General features: G+C 40.6%; 1 protein-coding gene across 1 annotated transcript; it reads right to left on the bottom strand.

The window, feature by feature from the left end:
- Positions 1–205: 205 nt before the first annotated feature.
- Positions 206–18,498, bottom strand: LOC120623755 (coatomer subunit beta). Its single transcript, XM_039889963.1, has 20 exons — positions 18,329–18,498; positions 16,812–16,900; positions 15,757–15,986; positions 15,010–15,179; positions 14,253–14,460; positions 13,380–13,517; positions 12,538–12,736; positions 12,125–12,270; positions 11,171–11,311; positions 10,532–10,690; positions 9,553–9,686; positions 8,770–8,954; positions 8,012–8,193; positions 6,884–7,028; positions 6,198–6,341; positions 5,805–5,966; positions 5,055–5,200; positions 3,383–3,472; positions 1,861–2,013; positions 206–996 (listed from the first exon to the last, which is right to left on the bottom strand). The coding sequence occupies exons 2-20, from the start codon at positions 16,894–16,896 to the stop codon at positions 910–912; spliced, it is 2,904 nt and encodes a 967-aa protein (XP_039745897.1). The 5' UTR covers positions 16,897–16,900; positions 18,329–18,498; the 3' UTR covers positions 206–909.
- Positions 18,499–19,672: the final 1,174 nt, after the last annotated feature.

The raw sequence follows: 19,672 nt of genomic DNA, 5'->3' as shown, positions 1-19,672 counted from the left end.
CTTAATCTTAGTTTTAAATCTATTTACTGACGGCGCCATTACTAGTTTTAGATGTGACGACCTTGGAGAATTTTTGTCTTTTACTATAATTCTTGGTATTGATTTCGTATATTAAATCGTTTTGTAGTTTAGTTTCCAAAAAATATCTTAGAAATATATAACTAAAATGAGTCTGACTGTTTTATAATTAAAAGAAAACCAAACATAGATTAACTATGACATATAATTATATTTTTCATAATATTAAATGACGATTAAAATCATTTACAGAACTTATAACTGATGGGAGGACTCAACCACCAGGAATTTTGAATTTCAAAAGTATAGTTACAAAAATTAATTAGTATCAATAAAATATGTATTAATACAAAGTATAGATAACTAAAAAGGTAGGTATAGGTAGCGGCATGCAAAAAGAGCGCTGATGGTCAACCTGCGCAGTTCTTTAATTTATACAAACTTCAAAGCTATTTGTATCCATTGTTTACACTATTTAATAGTTGTGGGGTGCCTGTGATATGTTAGTTTTTTCGATTATTATAAATGCAGCAACGATTGCGTAGAGATAATTAAAGAGCCATTACACTTACATCACATACTACATATTATCGTTAATATTCTTTTTCTTAAAACAATCGACAAGACTCAATTTTCTCACTACAATATCAAAATAATTAAAAGCGATTCAAGTAATAATATTTATAATTCGCTTTTTTGTATTTTTTTTGTTCTGAATGGTGCTCTTTTAGAATTTAAAGTACCGTCAATAAGGTATCGTAAATTTTTTCGATAAATCACGGAGTTCAGCCGTCAAAGACACATTTAAAAACTGAATTCTGGGATTCCACCATCGGCGCTCTTTTTACGTGGCACAACTTACAAATGTAGTGAACTTATCTACGCCGGCGATCACGCGGCGGCGATGGGGTCGGGCTGCTTCTGCGGCAGCGACCTGTGCATCATGTTTATCTTGTCGCCCAGGCTGAGCGCCATGCCCTGCGGAACGACGCGTGTGAGCGCGACAACAGACACACAGACACACGGACACACGGAAAAAAACTTTTGGCCCACCTGTTTCTAAGTGGAAAACCGTATGCCTATAAACAGAGCTACACTTTGCAGGGCATGCAAGGAGCACGTCCTGTCACATCAATTTGAGAGATGGGTGTTAAACCTCATGTGCCTGTACTTACACCGGCAACCACGCCCCACCGGAACACAGCATTGCAACAATGCTGCTTAGCGGCAGAAAATAAGCATGGCGATAGCCCTTCCCCGGACGAGCTCCGTCACAAGACGCTCTACTACAAACAACGTATTACTTATAAGTGAGGTAACAGTTGGGTGCAAAATAAAAAGATCTCAAATATTTGTGATTTGATGAGAAACTAAACTTAATGAACAGGTCAAAAAGTCATGCTGACTCTATATTCCTTGGAAAGAGACAGGCACTAGTTTTGTTATATTGAATTAATTTAGATCAGATATTAATATATATTTATACGCCATTGTGGTGGACCGATCTTGGACAGACTTTCATCAAAAATTAACTAACTAGCTAAGAACACTTCCGACTAATCTTTCAAACAAAAAAGGAACAAATTCAAAATCTGATACGGACAGACACACGCGCACGTGTAACTTATAACACCGCGTCGTTTTTGCGTAGAGGGTTTAAAAGGTCTATAATAAAATATTAATCGAAGTGAAACATCGTTAAATCAACCCATTACCGGCCCACTACGGGGTCTCCTTCTACAATGAGAAGGGGTTAGGCCACCACGCTGGCCCAGTGCGGATTGGTGGACTCCACACACCTTTGAGAACTATATGTAGAACCCTCGGGCGCACCGCACATACCTGTGTCTTGGCGCGGATGCGCACGTGGCCGACGACGGGCGCGCCGGCGCGGTGCAGCGGCGTCTCGATGCTGAGGTTGGCCAGCGCGTCCTCCCCGAAGATGGAGCGCGCGTACAGGTTGGCCGCCATGAAGCCGCACTGCCCCGACAGCGCCTGGCGGACACACTCGTTTAGTATACAACATAGCGATTCAATAACATATACCTACTAATATTATAAATGTCAATGTAACTTTGTTTGTTACTCTTTCACGCAAAAACTAGTAAACCGATCCTCTTGAAACTTCGGCCGTATTACTACTCTTGGTAGTATTAGAAGTAACATAGTAGTACTATTCTTGAAAGTATTAGAAGTAACATAGGATACTTTTTATCCTGACATTAAGCTCAGTTCCTTTGGGAGAGGGGATGAAAGTGTTTGACGATTTTACACCATAACTTCGACAAATGATAACTTATTTAAATAATATTTTTTGTTATGTGTTTAATTTTGCCCAAACTTTGTGTAGATCTGTTGAATGTGGTAGAGGATAGAACTCCTCAGCGGACAGCAGCAAACCCCTCATTTAGGGCTAAGCAATACTGAATACATAATTGCTGCCAAATTTATGAGGACTTCAGTGCTAGGACTAAATAAAAAATGTTTTTCGTTAACCTTTAGCATATGAATCAACTAACAATGCGATTTCGATTCTTCCTGTAACGATTACTATTCTTGTAAGTGATACAAGGAGCTGATACTGATTAGACGGCTCTTTTTAGATATTGCTTACTACGTGTATTGAAAAATTTATTTTCAAATTGAAAAATTGAGAAACGCCAGTTTTTATTTTTGTAAGAATACAAAAATTAAAAATTTCAGTAGAACTACACCTAAATTGTATGCCACATGTCTCTCAAAAAACAAACGCAGACTAAATCGCGGGCAACTGTTTGTAATATTAATATTAAAACTGTTTGTAATAAATGTGAAAGTATGGATGTTTGTTACTCAATCACACAAAAACGGCTGAACGAATTTAGATGAAATTTGGCATACTTGTAGCCCTTCACATGGAAAAGAACAAAGGCTACCTTTTATCTAGATTTCCTAAGTAGTTCGCGAAAAAAAATTTTAAATTATTTACGAGCTAAGCCGCAGGCAGACCGCTTACAAATTTGGTATGCATGTCACCTATGCTATGAACATCTCTCAAATAGTTCTCGTGGGTGGATTAAAATTTGTTAACGAGCGAAGCTTTAAACCCAATTCTGAAGTCTACGCAGACGAAGTCGCGGGCAGAAGCTAGTATTCAATATTTTTTATTTTATTCTCAGAAATTAAAATAACTTGTATTAACTATAGAGACAGTACTCTATAGTAAATATTAGTTATTTTAATTCAATTGGTTATACTTAGTTTGTGGTTATAATTGTTTTCTGTAATATATGTATGTAATATCTGATGTTGGTATTTCAATTTCCCAAATAAAATATTTTATTATTATTATTAGTCTTATATCAGAAACTGGCTAGACACTCACCTTATCCGGCGTCAGGCATTTCATATTGGTGGAAGCTAGGAGATGTTCTAGATAACCGCGCAGGTCTGTGATATTCGTGTTCACAGACACCTGGGAAATGCAATACCAAATTACAGACTGAATTATAATAAAACTCTGAGATATCTGAGAAGAAATTATAATTACTATTAGGTAAAACTTTCGTAAGTTGATTAAATTGTTGTAATTATGTTTTGGTTTCTGTTTTTATTTTTGTATTTTCTTTTTTTTTGTTCTCGTTTTAATCTGCTATGTATTTAATTAGTGTAATTTGTGTTAACCGTACTAATTGAATTAAAAATAAAATAAATAAATCTCAGGCAGTTTTTCTCACAACGTTTTCGATACTTGAGAACGATTCCTTGATTCATCAATCTATAACAGTCCTCACACAGTCGCTCACATTGGCGGCGCTTAGTGAACACGAACGTGACGAAATTTGAGTTGAGACGACTTGATGCTAAACGCGATGAGCTAAAGACCCGACCACCAGCGGCCGTATTATAAATAATAAATAAATATACTACGACAATACGCACATCGCCATCTAGCCCCAAAGTAAGCGTAGCTAGTGTTATGGGTACTAAGATGACGGATGAACATTTTTATGAATAGGTCATATACATAAAATACTTATAATATACATATAAACACCCAGACACTGAAAAAACATTCATGTTCTTCACACAAACATTTTCCACGGCCTTGGACTCAGAAAGCAGGGTTGCTGCCCACTGCGCCAATCGGCCGTATTATATATCTACATTGCCGGTGTTTTGACGTGTAGCGAGTGCAGCCGCACGTTTAGCACAAAATCAGGTTATGCGAGTCATCTAAGATCTCGCCAGCGACGCTCTCAGCCGGATCCGAAACAGTCGCTGTGACCGAAGAAACAGTCCACTGCTGGACTAAAGGCGAGGGAGGGTTTGCCCATAATCACCTCACTTAGCAGACGGGTTGGTGATCGCAGTAGATGGTAGTAGTAGCATAGAGTCCATAGAGAGTTATGATCAAAGTCGGTCGAAATAAATGTTTTTTTTTTTTTTATAGAGTACGCTGCTGACCTCCGTTATATTCTCTCTTCGATAACTAGCATACTAATCTTATTGGCGGTGCCAACTCCCGTGCCATTGGTCCCGATTATTATTACTAGTTTATGGCGTTTTAAGCCCACTATCCCGCATCGAAGCAGCATCTCATGTAGGGCTATGCTCTTTAACACTCTGTTCAAAGTCAAAGTCAAAAATATCTTTATTCAAGGAGGCCCATAGGTGGCACTTTTGATGAGTACATAAGAATTACACGGTAGTGAGATGGTGGCGCTAACCACATAAACTTAAAACTAAATCTACGAGGGTTCCAAACGCGTCCCGGTCTAAGAAGAAGCCCACAACAAACTTAGCAGGTTGTTATATTTTTTTTGTTATCACCATCTCACAATGTCATTTAAAATTATTAGAAGAGCAACCTGCTTAGAACAATAATTCACACCCAAGCTTTTTTATTGATTACGTAGTCCTTTATAATATAATAGGACTTTTCTATAAGCTTACGTTTAATACAAACTTTTCTTTTCTATGATAGTCAGGCCTGTACCGAGCTGTCGACCGTAAGTAGGCTGAGGTGACATTCAACCTTATTCGAAGGTACCGACCTTGTTCTCCCACTCGAACTCGGCCCACATGTGGCGGAAGTCCGCGTCGCTGCACGCGGCGGGCTGGATGTAGTCCACGATGTCGATGTGGATGTCGTTGAGCACCACCACGCCGCGGTCCATGGACGCGCCGCTCACTTCGTACACTGGTTCGGACAACATTCAATACTTAACGACCTAACGCGGATATTATCTGGACGGAATCTTACGGGACGATTTTTATTAGTTAACTCCTACTGCTAGCCGTATTAAACTATTCTCTCTACATTACACTATTCTCTAACCAAATTTCTGAGCCTCAGAATCTGAGAATCTGCGTGGTGTAATTATTTTATCCTGATATTTTTCCCGAGGATTCTCTGGTTTCGGAGCGAAACGTGCGTAGAGGGTACATTACCGACGATCTGTTCGGTGTTGAGCATAAGGATTGAAGAAATTATAAATTACACCACACGGCAACTACTCATTTGTGCCAAAAAGAGCCAAAACATTTAAAAGAGCCCACGAAGGCACACGCAGTTAACTTGTACTGCCGCCTAGTTAGTAATATTAAAAATGGATAAAACGACTTAGTTAATTTTTGAGGTACGTTATAGCTCATGAAGAGATAGAGCTGATTTCAGTCGAATTCGTGTGCAATGTTTGTTCGCAAGACCATGTTAATTATATCTATCGAGGCAAAAAACTAAACCGGGCGAAACTAAGAAGAGTTTAACTTGTACAATTAGCGGGAGACGTTATCTCACTTACCAATATTGCCAAAGATGATGCCGTTCTCGGTGGACGCGACCTTGACATGTGCGCGTATGGTGGCGAAGTCCCGCGGCGCCAGCACCACGCCCGCCGGCCGCTCCACCAGGCGCAGCTCGCCCAGGGTGGCCAGCTCCACGGTGCAGTTCTGCAGCGTGTCGTCTGGAAGGGCCAAATGTGTACTCCGTAATCATACCGTGCTTGTGCCGGTATTACTACTTAACAATCGGGCTCAACAACAAAGTTTTGTTGCATCGAGATACCTTATTTGCTGGAGACACATAGATAACTGTTTATTTCTGAAAGATTCCAACTTTTCCCAGCTCACTGGTGCTGATATGTAGCAAAGCTGAATATCTCCGAAAAGTTAGTTTCCTGTCCATTAGCACTCACCGGTCTGATTAACCACGAGCACGTCCAGCACGATGTCGTACTGGTTGACGGCCACGATGGCCTCCGCGTACACCGGGTCCGAGAAGCCGGTTAGCTGCGTGACCTTGGACAGCTTGCCGCGCTCCTCCGACGCTGTCGTGCGGCCTGCACGCAACAACACACGACGTCATTTTTAACTATAATAATTAACTTATGATACTTGAACACCTGTAAAAAGTCTCAGTAATAAAGAATCTATTTAATCTATATTCACATACCAACATATAAGATTCCGTATAAAGCTAACCTAAAAAACCAACCCTGATTTATATTAATGCCTGGAAATCTTTAACACGTACGAGTGTGCAATAAAACGTGTATGTGAATTTAGGTTCTGCTGTTATCCTGGACCCTTGAATCTTTACAGCTGATGTTATATGGTTGTCATCGCGTATTTTTTCATAAAGTGTGGACTCCAACAAAACGTCGAATAAATGTCGTAAGGCAAAGTTTTAGTTTATGATAGAAAATAATATATTAAATTATTGACTGTCCAAACTTGTTACATATTTATTCTACCAGAAGTTATAATTCTTGTAAACTCTGCAGGATTTACCATTCTATTATGCCAAAACAACGGCACTCTAAGCGATATAAAACAACAAGTTTGAAATCATAATATATAAATCCCACTTAATTAGCATCACCTTGCAGCGCCTTGCTGAGCGACAGCTCGAACACGTCGTGGTGCGCGGTCGCCGCGGCGCCCGCTAGCGCCGCGAAGTTGATGCCCGTCTCCACGTCCACGCGGCGCGCGGAGCGGGCCTCGCGCTCCGAGCGCTCCTGCTGTTGCTGGGGGGACAAGCACGTGCCGACGTTATTCCCGTTACTAATCTGCGACCAATAACAAACTCCCGCAGCGACGAATAACAAGTTTCTCTTCAACTTCAAAAAACACATATTCGGCCCCCAATCGAGAGAAGAATTTGTCCGCTCTCTAGTAAGCGACATGGTCTTATAAATCGAGGTCAGGGATCCAACCCCCTATAGGGGCAATTTGGGTATTTATGATTCGATTGACAGTACAATATTTGCTTGCGCGGATGCAAACTTTTAAGGCTTACCCTGCTATGCGAGCTTATGTGGCTGTAATTACACAGGCCACTACACTCTTCAGACTGGAACATATCAATGCTGCTTTGTGGCAGAAATAATCATGGTGGTAGTACTTCCCTAGACAAGCTTTGCCACAATACCGATTTCAACCACGGCGGACAATCTCCAAAAGATTTTCTAACTACGCAGGTTATATTACGCGCTACCACAGATGCGTTCTCTGTCCTCTCACTGTCACAGTGGAATGCTCCGCGAAGGCCGAAATGAAATCGTGCGCAGACCCAGTGCAGTGCTCACCCCTTCGCCAAGGAGGCAGGTATGAATGAATACACTCTTACTGTACAAGTTCATCATCATTGGCACTACAGCCCTTTGTGGGCCCTGACCTGCTCCGGTTCATTACTCCACCTATCTCTCTTGTGTCTATGTCTGCTAGTTTCGCATGCCGATGGCTTGTGCATATCGGTTTACTTTATCTATCCAGCGCAATGTTGGCCTCCCGACCGATCTCCGGCCATGGATCTGTGACGTCATAGCGTTCTTTGGTTGACGACCATCGTCCATGCCTCGAACATGTCCGGCCCACTGCAGTCTAAAGATTTTTAGGTGCTGGACAATGTTTGGCTCCCCAAAGATATCATCATGAATTCGGTGACTTTAATTTTACACCACCGAGAAAATTGACAGGCATACAAATACAATAAAGCCAAGAAAGGTACCTCGGCCTCGGGCAGCAGCGAGGGCGCGGCGCGGTCGGGCAGCGCCAGCAGCGCGGCCAGCGCGCGGCGCGAGGCGCCCAGCAGCGCGTCGCGGATGACGGGCGGGCGCGACGCCGCGGCGCGCGCGCACGTGGCGCCGTGCTCCACGTCGTCCGCCGTCAGCCCGCTGCTGGCCTTCGTGCCTGCGGCCGCCCGCCACGAGTAAAGAAGAGACACACAGAGACACACTCGAGTGTATTAGGGCGAGGAAAATACTCTTTCTAGCCTCTGTAATAGTCCTTAGTAGAAGTGCTTTCGTTGCTCCACAACACACCGCACTTCGAAGCTCCCAACAACTAAATTTACTATGCTTATTAAATATTTGACTATACAAGGTGTCCTACTACTTAGTCTAGTTAGTCTGTATGTCTACTATTCATATATTTTTTTAAATAATAAACAATAAGGTAAGGTTAATTTGACCAAAACTGCTACGAAATTCCTTCATCGGATAGATAAAAGGTGCAGCAGCTGTCGATGTACAACGATAATAAAAACACTGCGTACAATAATGTACTAGCATATAACGTAGGATTCTAACCACTGAACGATCGTGGTCGACAGACGATCAACCAGTAATGCTTTGTGATAAAACCACTTGAAAGCAATAATAAAATAAACAAATGGGAAAATTCCAGAAACGGATCGCTGTAGAGCTCTCTGCTGTGATTGCTTAAAGTGCGGAGTGAAAAAGACCTTGTGTTTGTAATGTCACTTACCCGCATTTTGCTTATGATAGGCCAACAATGAAGCTGACAAGTGTAAGGCTCGATTAGCCTGCGCTGGGTCGTCCACGCGGAGAGCAAGTTTGGCCAAAGCAGAGCACGCGCACGCCGCAGTAAAGCTTTCTCCTTCGCGTAAGGCGCTACGTAGACCTTCCGTACTGCTGTCTGACGACGGTAACCTGGGAAATGACAGATTGGTGCCAACACACACACATATTGGTACAATAGACGTTCTCGGAAATAAGCGCTAGTATTTAATGGCCCAAAGACACTGGCCCTTAGAATATAGGTAGGACAAGGTCAAGGCAAGTGTCAGAGAAATGTGGAAGTGCATCCAGCAAGTCACCGTACCTCCGCTCGCGTTTCACTGTGTCATAACTTAGGCTCATCCAGAAAAACCGAAAGGTTGGGATAAGAGAAGATGTTTATAAGGGTAAGAGTGCGAGGTAAGAGTGCAAGTGGGTGAGAGTGCCGGGTAACCACTTATAAGTCCCATTTACATCTCGTAACATTGGTTAATTGGTCTTTTAACGACCTTAATTCAAGGAAATCGTAATGTTTATTTTCAATGTGGAAATAAGTACGATAACGTAGCAACAGGTCAAAGACAAGAAAATAATTTTATTCCTTACTTTGAACACAATCTCATCCTGGCTGAAAATAATTTTAAAGGCATATCTAGCTATAGTGTACCAGTTTTCATGCCGGAATTGCACTCGAATTGGACCTAATTCGAGTGCATTCCGGCATTAAAAGGGAAGTTGTGACGCAACTAACTTGGGCAAGTTGAAGGCAGATTGAGTAGCGTAAGCACCGTCACTGGTCACCAGTTGTCGCGCCGGAGCTTCTTTCTCTTTTGGAACTTCTTTCTCTTTCGCACCTTCTTTCTCACCCTCTTTCTTCCCTCCTTCCTGTATAATATAAGTTTCATAAAGTTTAAATTATGCCAATTAGTATTATGTTCACAAATCTTGATTAGAAGACGCTCGACAACTATTATGTGAGGAGAATCCCAGAAGAACATTAAGATATCCACTGACAAAATGAATTGACGTAGCTTAATCTTAAAAATCAGCAAGGCAATGGCTAGGCATAAATGTAAGTGTGCCTGGCCAAGTGGATAATAGTGGACAACCTTTAAACACAGACCGAACGGATCTGCCACGTTTTTGGAATGCGTATCAATACAGATATCAGCGCCGCTAAAAGTGTATATGTGCTTTATAGTAGTTGCAATTCTATATATTCCATTCATTCGGGAGTAGTCACATATCGACAATATATAGAGCTAATTATTGACAAATATCCACTTCCTAATAATATTGACACGGTCACGGAGACAAGTTTGGACCTACCTTAAAAATCCGAAATAGGTTGTATGTTTCCACTATTACTATTCATGTTTTTTATGACAAAGCGCTTAACTTAGACGGCGAAGCTGCGCATAAATAATAATAAATAAATATGGGTACTAAGTTAGCTGATGAATGTTTTTTTATTAATATAATACACATAAATACTTATAATATACAGATAAACACCCAGCACTGAAAAACATTCATGTTCATCACACAAACATTTTCCAGTTGTGGGAATCGAACTCAGAGAGCTGAGTCGCTGCCCACTGCGCCACTCGGCCGTCATAGTAATTGTAATGGCATAGTAATTGCATCTGAGAGTTGGTGAAAGGGTTTTTTGTCAACGCATCAAGCGAATCATTAAAAACAGTGAAAACGGGCAAGTGTATCGGGCTCACCGACTCGGCGCCGCCGGGTTGGACCGCGGGCACGGCGGCCGCCAGCACGTCGAGTGCGGCGCGCGCGCTGTCGGCGCTGTCAGCGAACTCGGCCAGCAGCCACAGCGCCGAGCGCACGATCTTGCCCACGCTGATACTGCTGATGCACTCCAGTAGTTTCTGCACGAGCAAAACACATGCACTCATTTTTCTGACACGGATGGTTTATGGTTATGCGCCGAATAGTGGTTTCATCGAATAATCGAATACCGATTATCATTCGGTATATTCAGGATAATCTATAGGTAGTTATAATAGTAATTAAGGAAAATATCTTTGTTTGTTTAGTTTTTAGTAATAACATGGCCTACGAGAGGCTTGAAATAAAATTATTATTATTATTAATATAACCTTTACCGAACCGAATATTCAGCCGAATTATTTACTTTTATCATTTATTAATTTATTAAAGGAACACAAACAACTCGTTCACAATACATATTAAGCGAGCCGAAGTCCAAGCCCTCGCAGGAGGCACTCACAGGAGCCCCGGGGCTCTACGCGCTCGCCCCACTCCCCCGGTGACGCCGCAACCCGTCAGGTGGTCACCGGCAAGTGTAATCCGCAAACCGAAGTCGTAGCGGAGTGCGAAGTGCTCACCGCGTACACCTGGGGCCGCTGGTCGGGGAAGGCGTGCAGCGCGTGGCGCAGGTAGGAGAGCACGTCGGCCGCCGCCAGCTCGGCGCCGTCGCCCAGCAGCTCCAGCAGCGCCGGCGACACCGCGCCCGCCACCTCGGGGAACTGCCCACACACCCGCGCACTCACGTCACTCGTTATTTATGCAACTGTTTTGTACCCCTCTTTTATAGACGTTTCATATTGTGGGAGTAGTCTTGCAGGCAATTGTTGACAACAACTGTTGTCCACCCCTTGTCTAAAACACGAATGTGCGTCACAGAATCTTTTATAGAGATTTCATGCTACGGGAGTAGTCTTGTATACAATTGTTGATAACTACTGTTGTCCACGCTTTGTACTAAAACAGGAACGTGTGTCATAAAATCGTTTATAGAGATTTCATATCATGGGCTACTCCCATTGTATGCAATTGTTGATATTTATTTATGCAACTGTTTTGTACCCCTTGTATCAAAACACGAACAGCGTCACAGAATCTTTTATAGAGATTTCATTTTATGGGATAAAGTGTTGTATACAATAGTTGATAATTAGGTATTAAAACACTGACGTGATACTATTATCCACACAGATTCATGTGCTAATAATAAGGGTTATTATACAACGGATGCATAAATAACTACTATAATAAGACTTAGGCCATAATTTTCTACTACTACTAATATTATTAATGCAAAAATTTGTAAGGGTCTAGGGGATAGGGTGGCATGGTAGTAACCCCCCGATTAAAATCTTGATGGCATTTTGATGGCATGCAACTTTACAGTAAAAGTTTTCTTGGTAACCTTTTTTTTTAATCCTAGATAACGCTGCGGCATCAAATGGTCAACAATAATAATATGGATATCGTTTTCAAGGTTTCTGAGATAGCTCAGAACGCATTTTTATGAAATCCAACATGGCCGCCGCATATACCTTAAGAGCAGCGCGGTGCATGGCTCGGACCAGCAGCTGTCGGTACTTCTGCGCGTCGTCATGGTCCGCGAGCTGCGCACGCGCAGCCTCCTTGCGAAGCGTGCTCACCAGCTCCTCCGCGTGCCGTGACGTCAGCAACTCCAACGCTTAGCAAGACAAAGTTAACAACTTACTTTTACGCTAGTGGCTAATTTGGCTAAGTTGTTTAGGAATGGTATCAGAACACCAAAAACCCGACCAATAAGCGGTTCCCACGTGTGAACGTTTACTGGGTTGATCGGCCGGCCGTGTTCGATGTTCGAGAGAGAGAGATGAATACTGGATAGAGAGATATGGTATATGGAGACGTTTCCAATCAAATTTCTAAATCAATAATCCTAATTAAGCAGACTGTCGCCGCGGCTGTCACTCACCGAGGTGCAGCGTGTGCCTGCGCACGTCCAAGTCGGAGGCGGCCAGCACGCGCAGCACGTCCATGGCCAGGTCGGGCAGCGCGCGGGCGCCCGCCTCGCCGCTGGCGGCGCGCAGGGCGCTGAGCTTGCCCACCACGATCAGTTTGACGTTGTTGTCGCTCTCCTTCACGATGAGGTCGATGTAGCAGGCGGCTGCAGCCTGCGATGGGATTTCATCACACCGGTAGTAAATATCACCAAGTAATTTTGTAGTAGAGGTTTTTGTGACAGAGCTCGTCACATCGGACTTAACACCTAAGACTCAGGTCGAGTTGCTGGGCGGTACTTTGTATGACGTATTTCTTGCGGGCCCGCGCAGTGTTCTTTTGTTTATATTGTAGCGGACTCCACATTACAGAACTAGATGGCGCCACAAAAATCCTGCATCGAAGCCTCTTCCTGCTTCTTCGTGAACCTGCACTGCTAGCGAAGTGTTCACGAAGAATGCCTATATATACAACTTCCAAAAATGAATGTTCGGACCTCGGTCCCCGAGCACGATCACCCGCACGGACGAAGATCTTTCTATTCTTACGTTAATCTGCTTGATTCGTTTATCATAACTAAAAAACTACAATAAAAAACGGAATAAAGGAATGACAATCTCAGTCATCTGGAAGCAGTCCTGACTGAAAGCACTTTTTGAAATATTCAGTTGTTGGTGTTTATTATTGTCTCGTTTTCTTGCTTCATTGGTCCAATTACTACGGACCGCGAAATCTTGGGTTCTATTTTCAGGTTGTTCCATTTATATGATCGGTTGACGATGATGACATCATCATTTTGGTCTGTCTGTGTCTCACCTTGACGGCGGCGGGCGCGCAAGACAACGTGACGAGCGTGCCCGCGGCCTCATAACGCACCGCAGCGCTGGGTGCGTTGAGCAGCCCGTACACCGTGCGGATGAATCGCGAACGCTCCGACGGGTTAGCGTGGCACACCTGCATATAGAAACTGCATATATAAGGATATACTTATATACAAATACACGCTTTGTTATGTTTTTTCATATGTTCATTCATTTGTTTATTCTTTCATATAGAAACATGATGTATGAGCGAAGCTAATTTTAGAAGCATTTACTTGATTGTAATTGCAGGACTGTCTTAAAAACGCAGAAGAAGAAAATAAGAAAAAAGGTGAAAGAATTGAATAAAAGATCCATCTATTATTGGTTTCAAAGTGCCATTGGGTAATTTACTATTATTGTAACTGTATTACACTTTTGTGTTCAATTTGTTTACTCAGAAATATGGTCAAGAAAACTAGTCACCCAGCTATTGCGGGCTTCTTAGACCAGGGCGCGTTTGGCACCCTCGAAGCTACGATAACTAAATAAAATAAATTTAAAACTTAATAAAACCCAAGTTCACGAATATGGTTATCGGAATAATTGTCTTCGTTCATTCAGCACCTTAAGATTACCCAGTAATCAATATTAACAGCCTACAACAGTCCACTTATGGACTAGAGGCCTTTCCCAGGGTATGCCCAGTGTCGGCACGATGGGCAGACGGTTTTCTGATCGCAGATGATATTAGTAACACAGAGGACGCTGCTGCCCCATCTCTATTGCATTATCTTAGTCGCCTCCTGCAACACTCGCTGGAAGAGGAGTGGTGACATCTGTATTCCGACCTGCCGTCACCACGGTTTGCCGCTAAGCGGAGCCTGACCTTGTAGATGAGCTCGACGATGACGAGCTGCAGGATGTCCCCGAAGGCGTGCACGTGGTCCAGGCGCTCGGCCAGGTAGGCGAGCGCGCGCTCCTGGTCCGCGTGCAGCAGCATGAGGAAGGCGTTGCGCTTGCACGACATGTCCTGCTCGCCCTCCAGGAACGCGCCCACCAGCTCCGGCGCGTCCGGGATCAGGAACTCGAAGTTGCTGCCCGAACATACCGAATACTCTAGAGGCCTTGTTCATACACGCCCAGATAATTATGCAGAAATACCGAATACTCTATAGGTCTTATTCATACACGTCTAGATGATTATGCAGAAATACCGAGAACTCTAGGGGCCTTATTAATAAACGCGGCATAGCGTCGGGAATACTTATGCTGCTATTGAAACGTCAATACTCTTTGTAGTGACGTGTGCCTATCCAAAAAAACACAAAAGAAAAGTTCTTTGGACTAATTTCCGATAAAAGTGATTGTATTACGATGTTGGAAAAGAGCAACTGTTGCGTTACTTTCCGGCTTCTTCTCGGTGGAATTTACTTTTCTTATTATATTAGTGAATGCATCATCACTAATAGAATACTTTAATCTGACCTCAGCGTCACTTAAGGCAGAGGTTCATGATTTGAGTATCTATCGTACTATCCTGTAATGTATTTTCATTATTTTCATTATACCAAAGAAAACCTCTAGCCGAGTGAAAACGCACCCAAGCCTCTTGTTTGATTTTGTAATCCACCAAAATGACTTACCGATAAATAGTAAAGATCGCAAGCACAGCATTCCTTCTGACGTACGAGTGTCTGTGCTCCAGACAAGCGCGGATTGTGGGCATTAGAGGCTCCAGTAGCTCAGGCTCCTTCAGCTTGCAGAGGAAACGCAAGGTTGAACCACGCAGGAACTCGTTAGGGTGTTGCAAATCCTGAGTAATTTTTAATGTAGGTAAATAAAAATCAGAAGTGGGAAAATTATTCGTCACCTACTAATTCATGGCTAACTTATCACAAATATTACTGAGAGAAAAGTTGTGGAGAAGAGGAAGACCGAGACTAGATTTCTTGGGGGCAAGTAAAACGTAAGATTTGGGTAGAGACTTATAAAATTTTGAAAGATTATTATCTATTGCATTTAGCTCCTTTTGGGACTTTGTATAATGTTACCTTAGCACCAACAAACCCTCCATCGTTCCTCCAAGAGCTCTCTGATGTTGGTAACTCTCCTATAGACACTCATTAGGACCACTACTAACAATCAGTGTCCACAAAAAATATAATGATCATACTTTATCAGTATTTATCTCATCAAAGATCAATTTCTGGACATAATCAAATTGAATGATTTTTCATGTAACAAAGGTGGTACTATAAAGATAAAGTATTAATTAAAAATAATATGATGAAATAATACAAAAACATGTAAGTATCTGGGAAACAGAAAACATCACTACGCACAAGGTGTTATAGTGTGTGATAAAAAATAAAACAACTAAACAAACTTACCTTCCTGTAAGCATCACAGACTAGAATCATTTCTTGCATGAGCTTGCCATCAGGGGTAGTCTTGGGCACAATCTCCCAAAAGATGAGCAGCAGCTTCTTGATGGTGTGATCTTGCAGTGGCAGCACAAATCTGATGATGATCATGAGCAGACCAGGGATCTTCTCCCCAGAGAGTATGATGCTGATCACCTTTTTTAATGCTTCAATCTTTTTCTTTATGTCCCCTTTTTCTATTAAGTATTATAATTTTATAATTTTTATTGAAGTGTTTTTACATTATTTTACTTGGAATATCAAATTCATAAAATTTTGAAATGCATATATTGCAATTTCACAACCAACTCTATTTGAACCTGCTTTGAACTCTATGGCAGTAACAAGCGCTTTACCACTAAGCTATGTAAGGTAAGTATTATAAGTTCTATTAGGTGTCTATATGAATAAAAAAGTAGATTAGTTAGGACCTGGCTGTCAGACTTTAGATGTTTGAAAAAGGCTTCTATTTTTAGGTGTCTTAGAGGACATAATGGACACCAAGCGGTCTAACTTGTATTAGTCCCAGCCTTGGAGAAAAAATTAGTCTTAAAAAAAGACTAGCTGGTAAAATAATAGCAGATTTTTTCTTAGAACGCTAATAGCTTTAGTTTTAACTTTTAAGTGTAGGTACCACCATAAACGTGTATGTATGTATGTTTGATGCATAAGAACTTTTGAAAGGCCAATTTGTATAAAAAAAAGACTCCCACTCAATGGGGCAGTGGCATTTGTGGTCTGATTGCATTGGCTGCCCAGTGGCTGGAGTAGTTTTTCACTACAATTATGATTCCATTCATGCTAACATGTCCAACCATTTTCTTCTCCCGTTTCTAGGTGATAAGACAAGCAAATGGTTATATTGTATTTATCCTACTGGAGTAAATCAAACTCTGTTTTCTTTATGGGACGATAAAATATGTCAAAAGAATCCAATTTTTTTTACACGTTTGAGTATGAAATGCTGTTGATGATCACTGTAATCTAATATATTTCTGTCCAGTTCTGTTTTCAAAACTTACCTAAATCAAGCTTTAATTGCATTTCATTGTGAGGATCAGAATCAGTCGGGAAATTGATCAATGTGTAACACGGCTGCTCCCCCATGGTGCTGAAACAATATCACAAACTGTTATTTAGACATGATTTAGCAATTTGTAGAGCAGTGTTGAACTATTGAATTTGTTAGATTATAGAGTACTGCCTAAGGCCCCTTATAGTCTGGATTTCTTTACAAAAGTGTACCTTGCAATCCAACAAATTATAGATCCAAAGATACGATTCTAGGTTATAACTGCAATAGTTAAGTTAGTGGCAGAAAAATCATAATGCATATGCAATAATATGAAGGTTTACATGAACGATAAAAAAGCTTGGGTATCAATTGCTTTAACTTTATGGCTAAATATTAATTTGACTGTGATCTGTTTATAACAAAAAAAAACCATCTAAGTTTGTTGTGGGCTCTTGTTAGACCAGAGCGCATTTGGGACCCTTCTAGCTTTATTTATACATTAATGAATGTAGTTATCACCATCACCTAAAAATTATGGTAGGAAATTATATGTATGAATGTTTCATAAGTGCCTGTGATAGGTCTACATGAATAAAACATTTTTGAATTTAATATGAATTTTGCATATTGTCACCCTGTAGGGCTAGAATGGGCAGGGGACAAAAATTATTATTAATTTTGCCCTGACAAGGGATTTAATAAACCTGCTCAAGCACTGGAACATGGAATAGGAGACATTTATTATTACACATATATTGTTTGGTTATTATTTCCACTTGTCAGCCAGTGCTCTGAGAGTTGTAAAAGCTGTGGTAGAAGATGATATAATTGTCACCTGCCCATGATAGCCGTGCTGGGCTCATCCTGGGGGTACAACCAGATTTAGTATTAGATGAATTTGAAATTTATTTTAGTGTTAATTGTAGTGAACTTTGCTATATTCTTTCTATTTTGATGCAGCACAATATTACTATGTTTTAAAGATATTTAGACTGCCACAGTATCATTGGGAAAATATAATATGTTTCATAACATGTGTTTGCTGCTGTCTTGACTTAAGGGATTTTATCTTGGTGTATATTTGCCTGAAAAATAGTGACAGGCTGACATTACCATTTGCAGAGAGATTAAAAAGGTTATAAGGGTAGTATAAGTGTGCTGTATCCCAGGGACATTAGGAAAAAGTAATGTCAGACCAAAAAACCCAACTTAGATGATGAAATGGAAATTGAAGTCATCCGTGTCAATTAACAGACAGAAGTAATCTAATAGCAACAGAAAACTTCTCACTTTCAATAACAAAATTTCAAGTTACAACAGATAACTAAATGTTAAACTTTATTCTGTTTGTTCTGAAAGTTAAATTAAATATATTTTATAATGTATCAGGTTTCTATGTTGCAGAGGTCATACAAAACAGTAAGAATATAAACTCTTTAAGTGTATAATTCGGGAGGTTTGATCATTATTCCCAAATGAAATAAATTACGAAATAGCAAAGCATCCGGCTATAAGTAAATTTACCTTTAATTACAAAAGCCACTGAACTTTTAATACACACGAGATGATACAGAACTGCCACTGAATGTAATAACTAACTATTAAATAGTAAAAATGGCTTTTAATATTGAGAAATTAAATAAAATTGCATCTGCAATACGTGTCCACATCACACACCACATAAACATGACATATGCCAGAACGTTTAAGTCAAAAATGACAAATGACACCTGTGACATGTCAATAGTAATTAGTGATGTCCTGAGGTCATAGATTGTTTTATAACTCACCACCAAAAAAAATCGCTGGATTTTTAGGTCTGTCAATTTTATTTAGAGATTTGTGTACATTTAATGGGCAACCACAATTGGCAAAACGTACATAATATTTTAGTCTGTCAATTGTCAATTTCAAACAAGACCAATAGGTACTGAAAAATGGTTAAAACTTGATATTGATTAATAAATATCTATAGTCGTAAAAATATAATAGGCCCGTTTTGACATTTGTCATCGCGACGTAACTAGTTATGGAACCATAAGGCTCTGTACTCGATACTCACGATAAATCAATTCAAGTTTGTATCAGTACTGGATTGATATTATTATGTATTGTAAAGTGTTCGTTCGTTCAAAGTATTCCTTTAACTTCACAACCAATACGCGTAACTGACTGTTGATTATACGTCCACTTTTCAACATGTTGAAACAGAGTTAGTACTATATAAAAACAAACACAAAAATCGAGTCAAATCACTATGTTTAAATTAATGTCCAAAATAGAAGAGCCATAGTTAACGTAAAAGTAAACAATATATATCAATATTGTTTACTTAAACGAGCGCACAGTCAACTTTACAAGATGAGGAACGAAAAACGACGCTTCAGTCATGTGCCGCTTGGTCAGATACATCAACTCAGACTCATTATTTAGAACCCATTTTGAGAACCAAGCTCATTCGTTGCAGTAAAAATAACTATAGTCGTAAAAATGTAATAGGCCCGTTTTGACATTTGTGCAAGACCATAGAATGTAACATGGAACGAAACTGAAAGAAACAATAAAATAAAAATCAATTACATACAGTGTTTTAAAAAATACGTAAATTTTTTTGGGGCGTTAAATAATATGAAAGAATATATCGCTAATATTCTTTTTGCGCTTACTTTATAGTAGCATGAAATTTATAATTGTTGCGAAACGTTCCGAAAACAGTTACGTTCTCAGTCTATTTTTTTTTATACTAGAGCTGTAACCATTTTTTTTTACAGAATATCGAAATTAAATATTGTGTAGTTATCTTTACTGCAAAGAATGAGCTTGGTTCTCAAAATGGGTTCTAAATAATGAGTCTGAGTTGATGTATCT

This window comes from Pararge aegeria, chromosome 5 (genome assembly GCF_905163445.1).
Source record: "Pararge aegeria chromosome 5, ilParAegt1.1, whole genome shotgun sequence".
Lineage (NCBI taxonomy): Eukaryota > Metazoa > Arthropoda > Insecta > Lepidoptera > Nymphalidae > Pararge > Pararge aegeria.
This window is presented reverse-complemented; position numbering and strand designations above follow the sequence as displayed.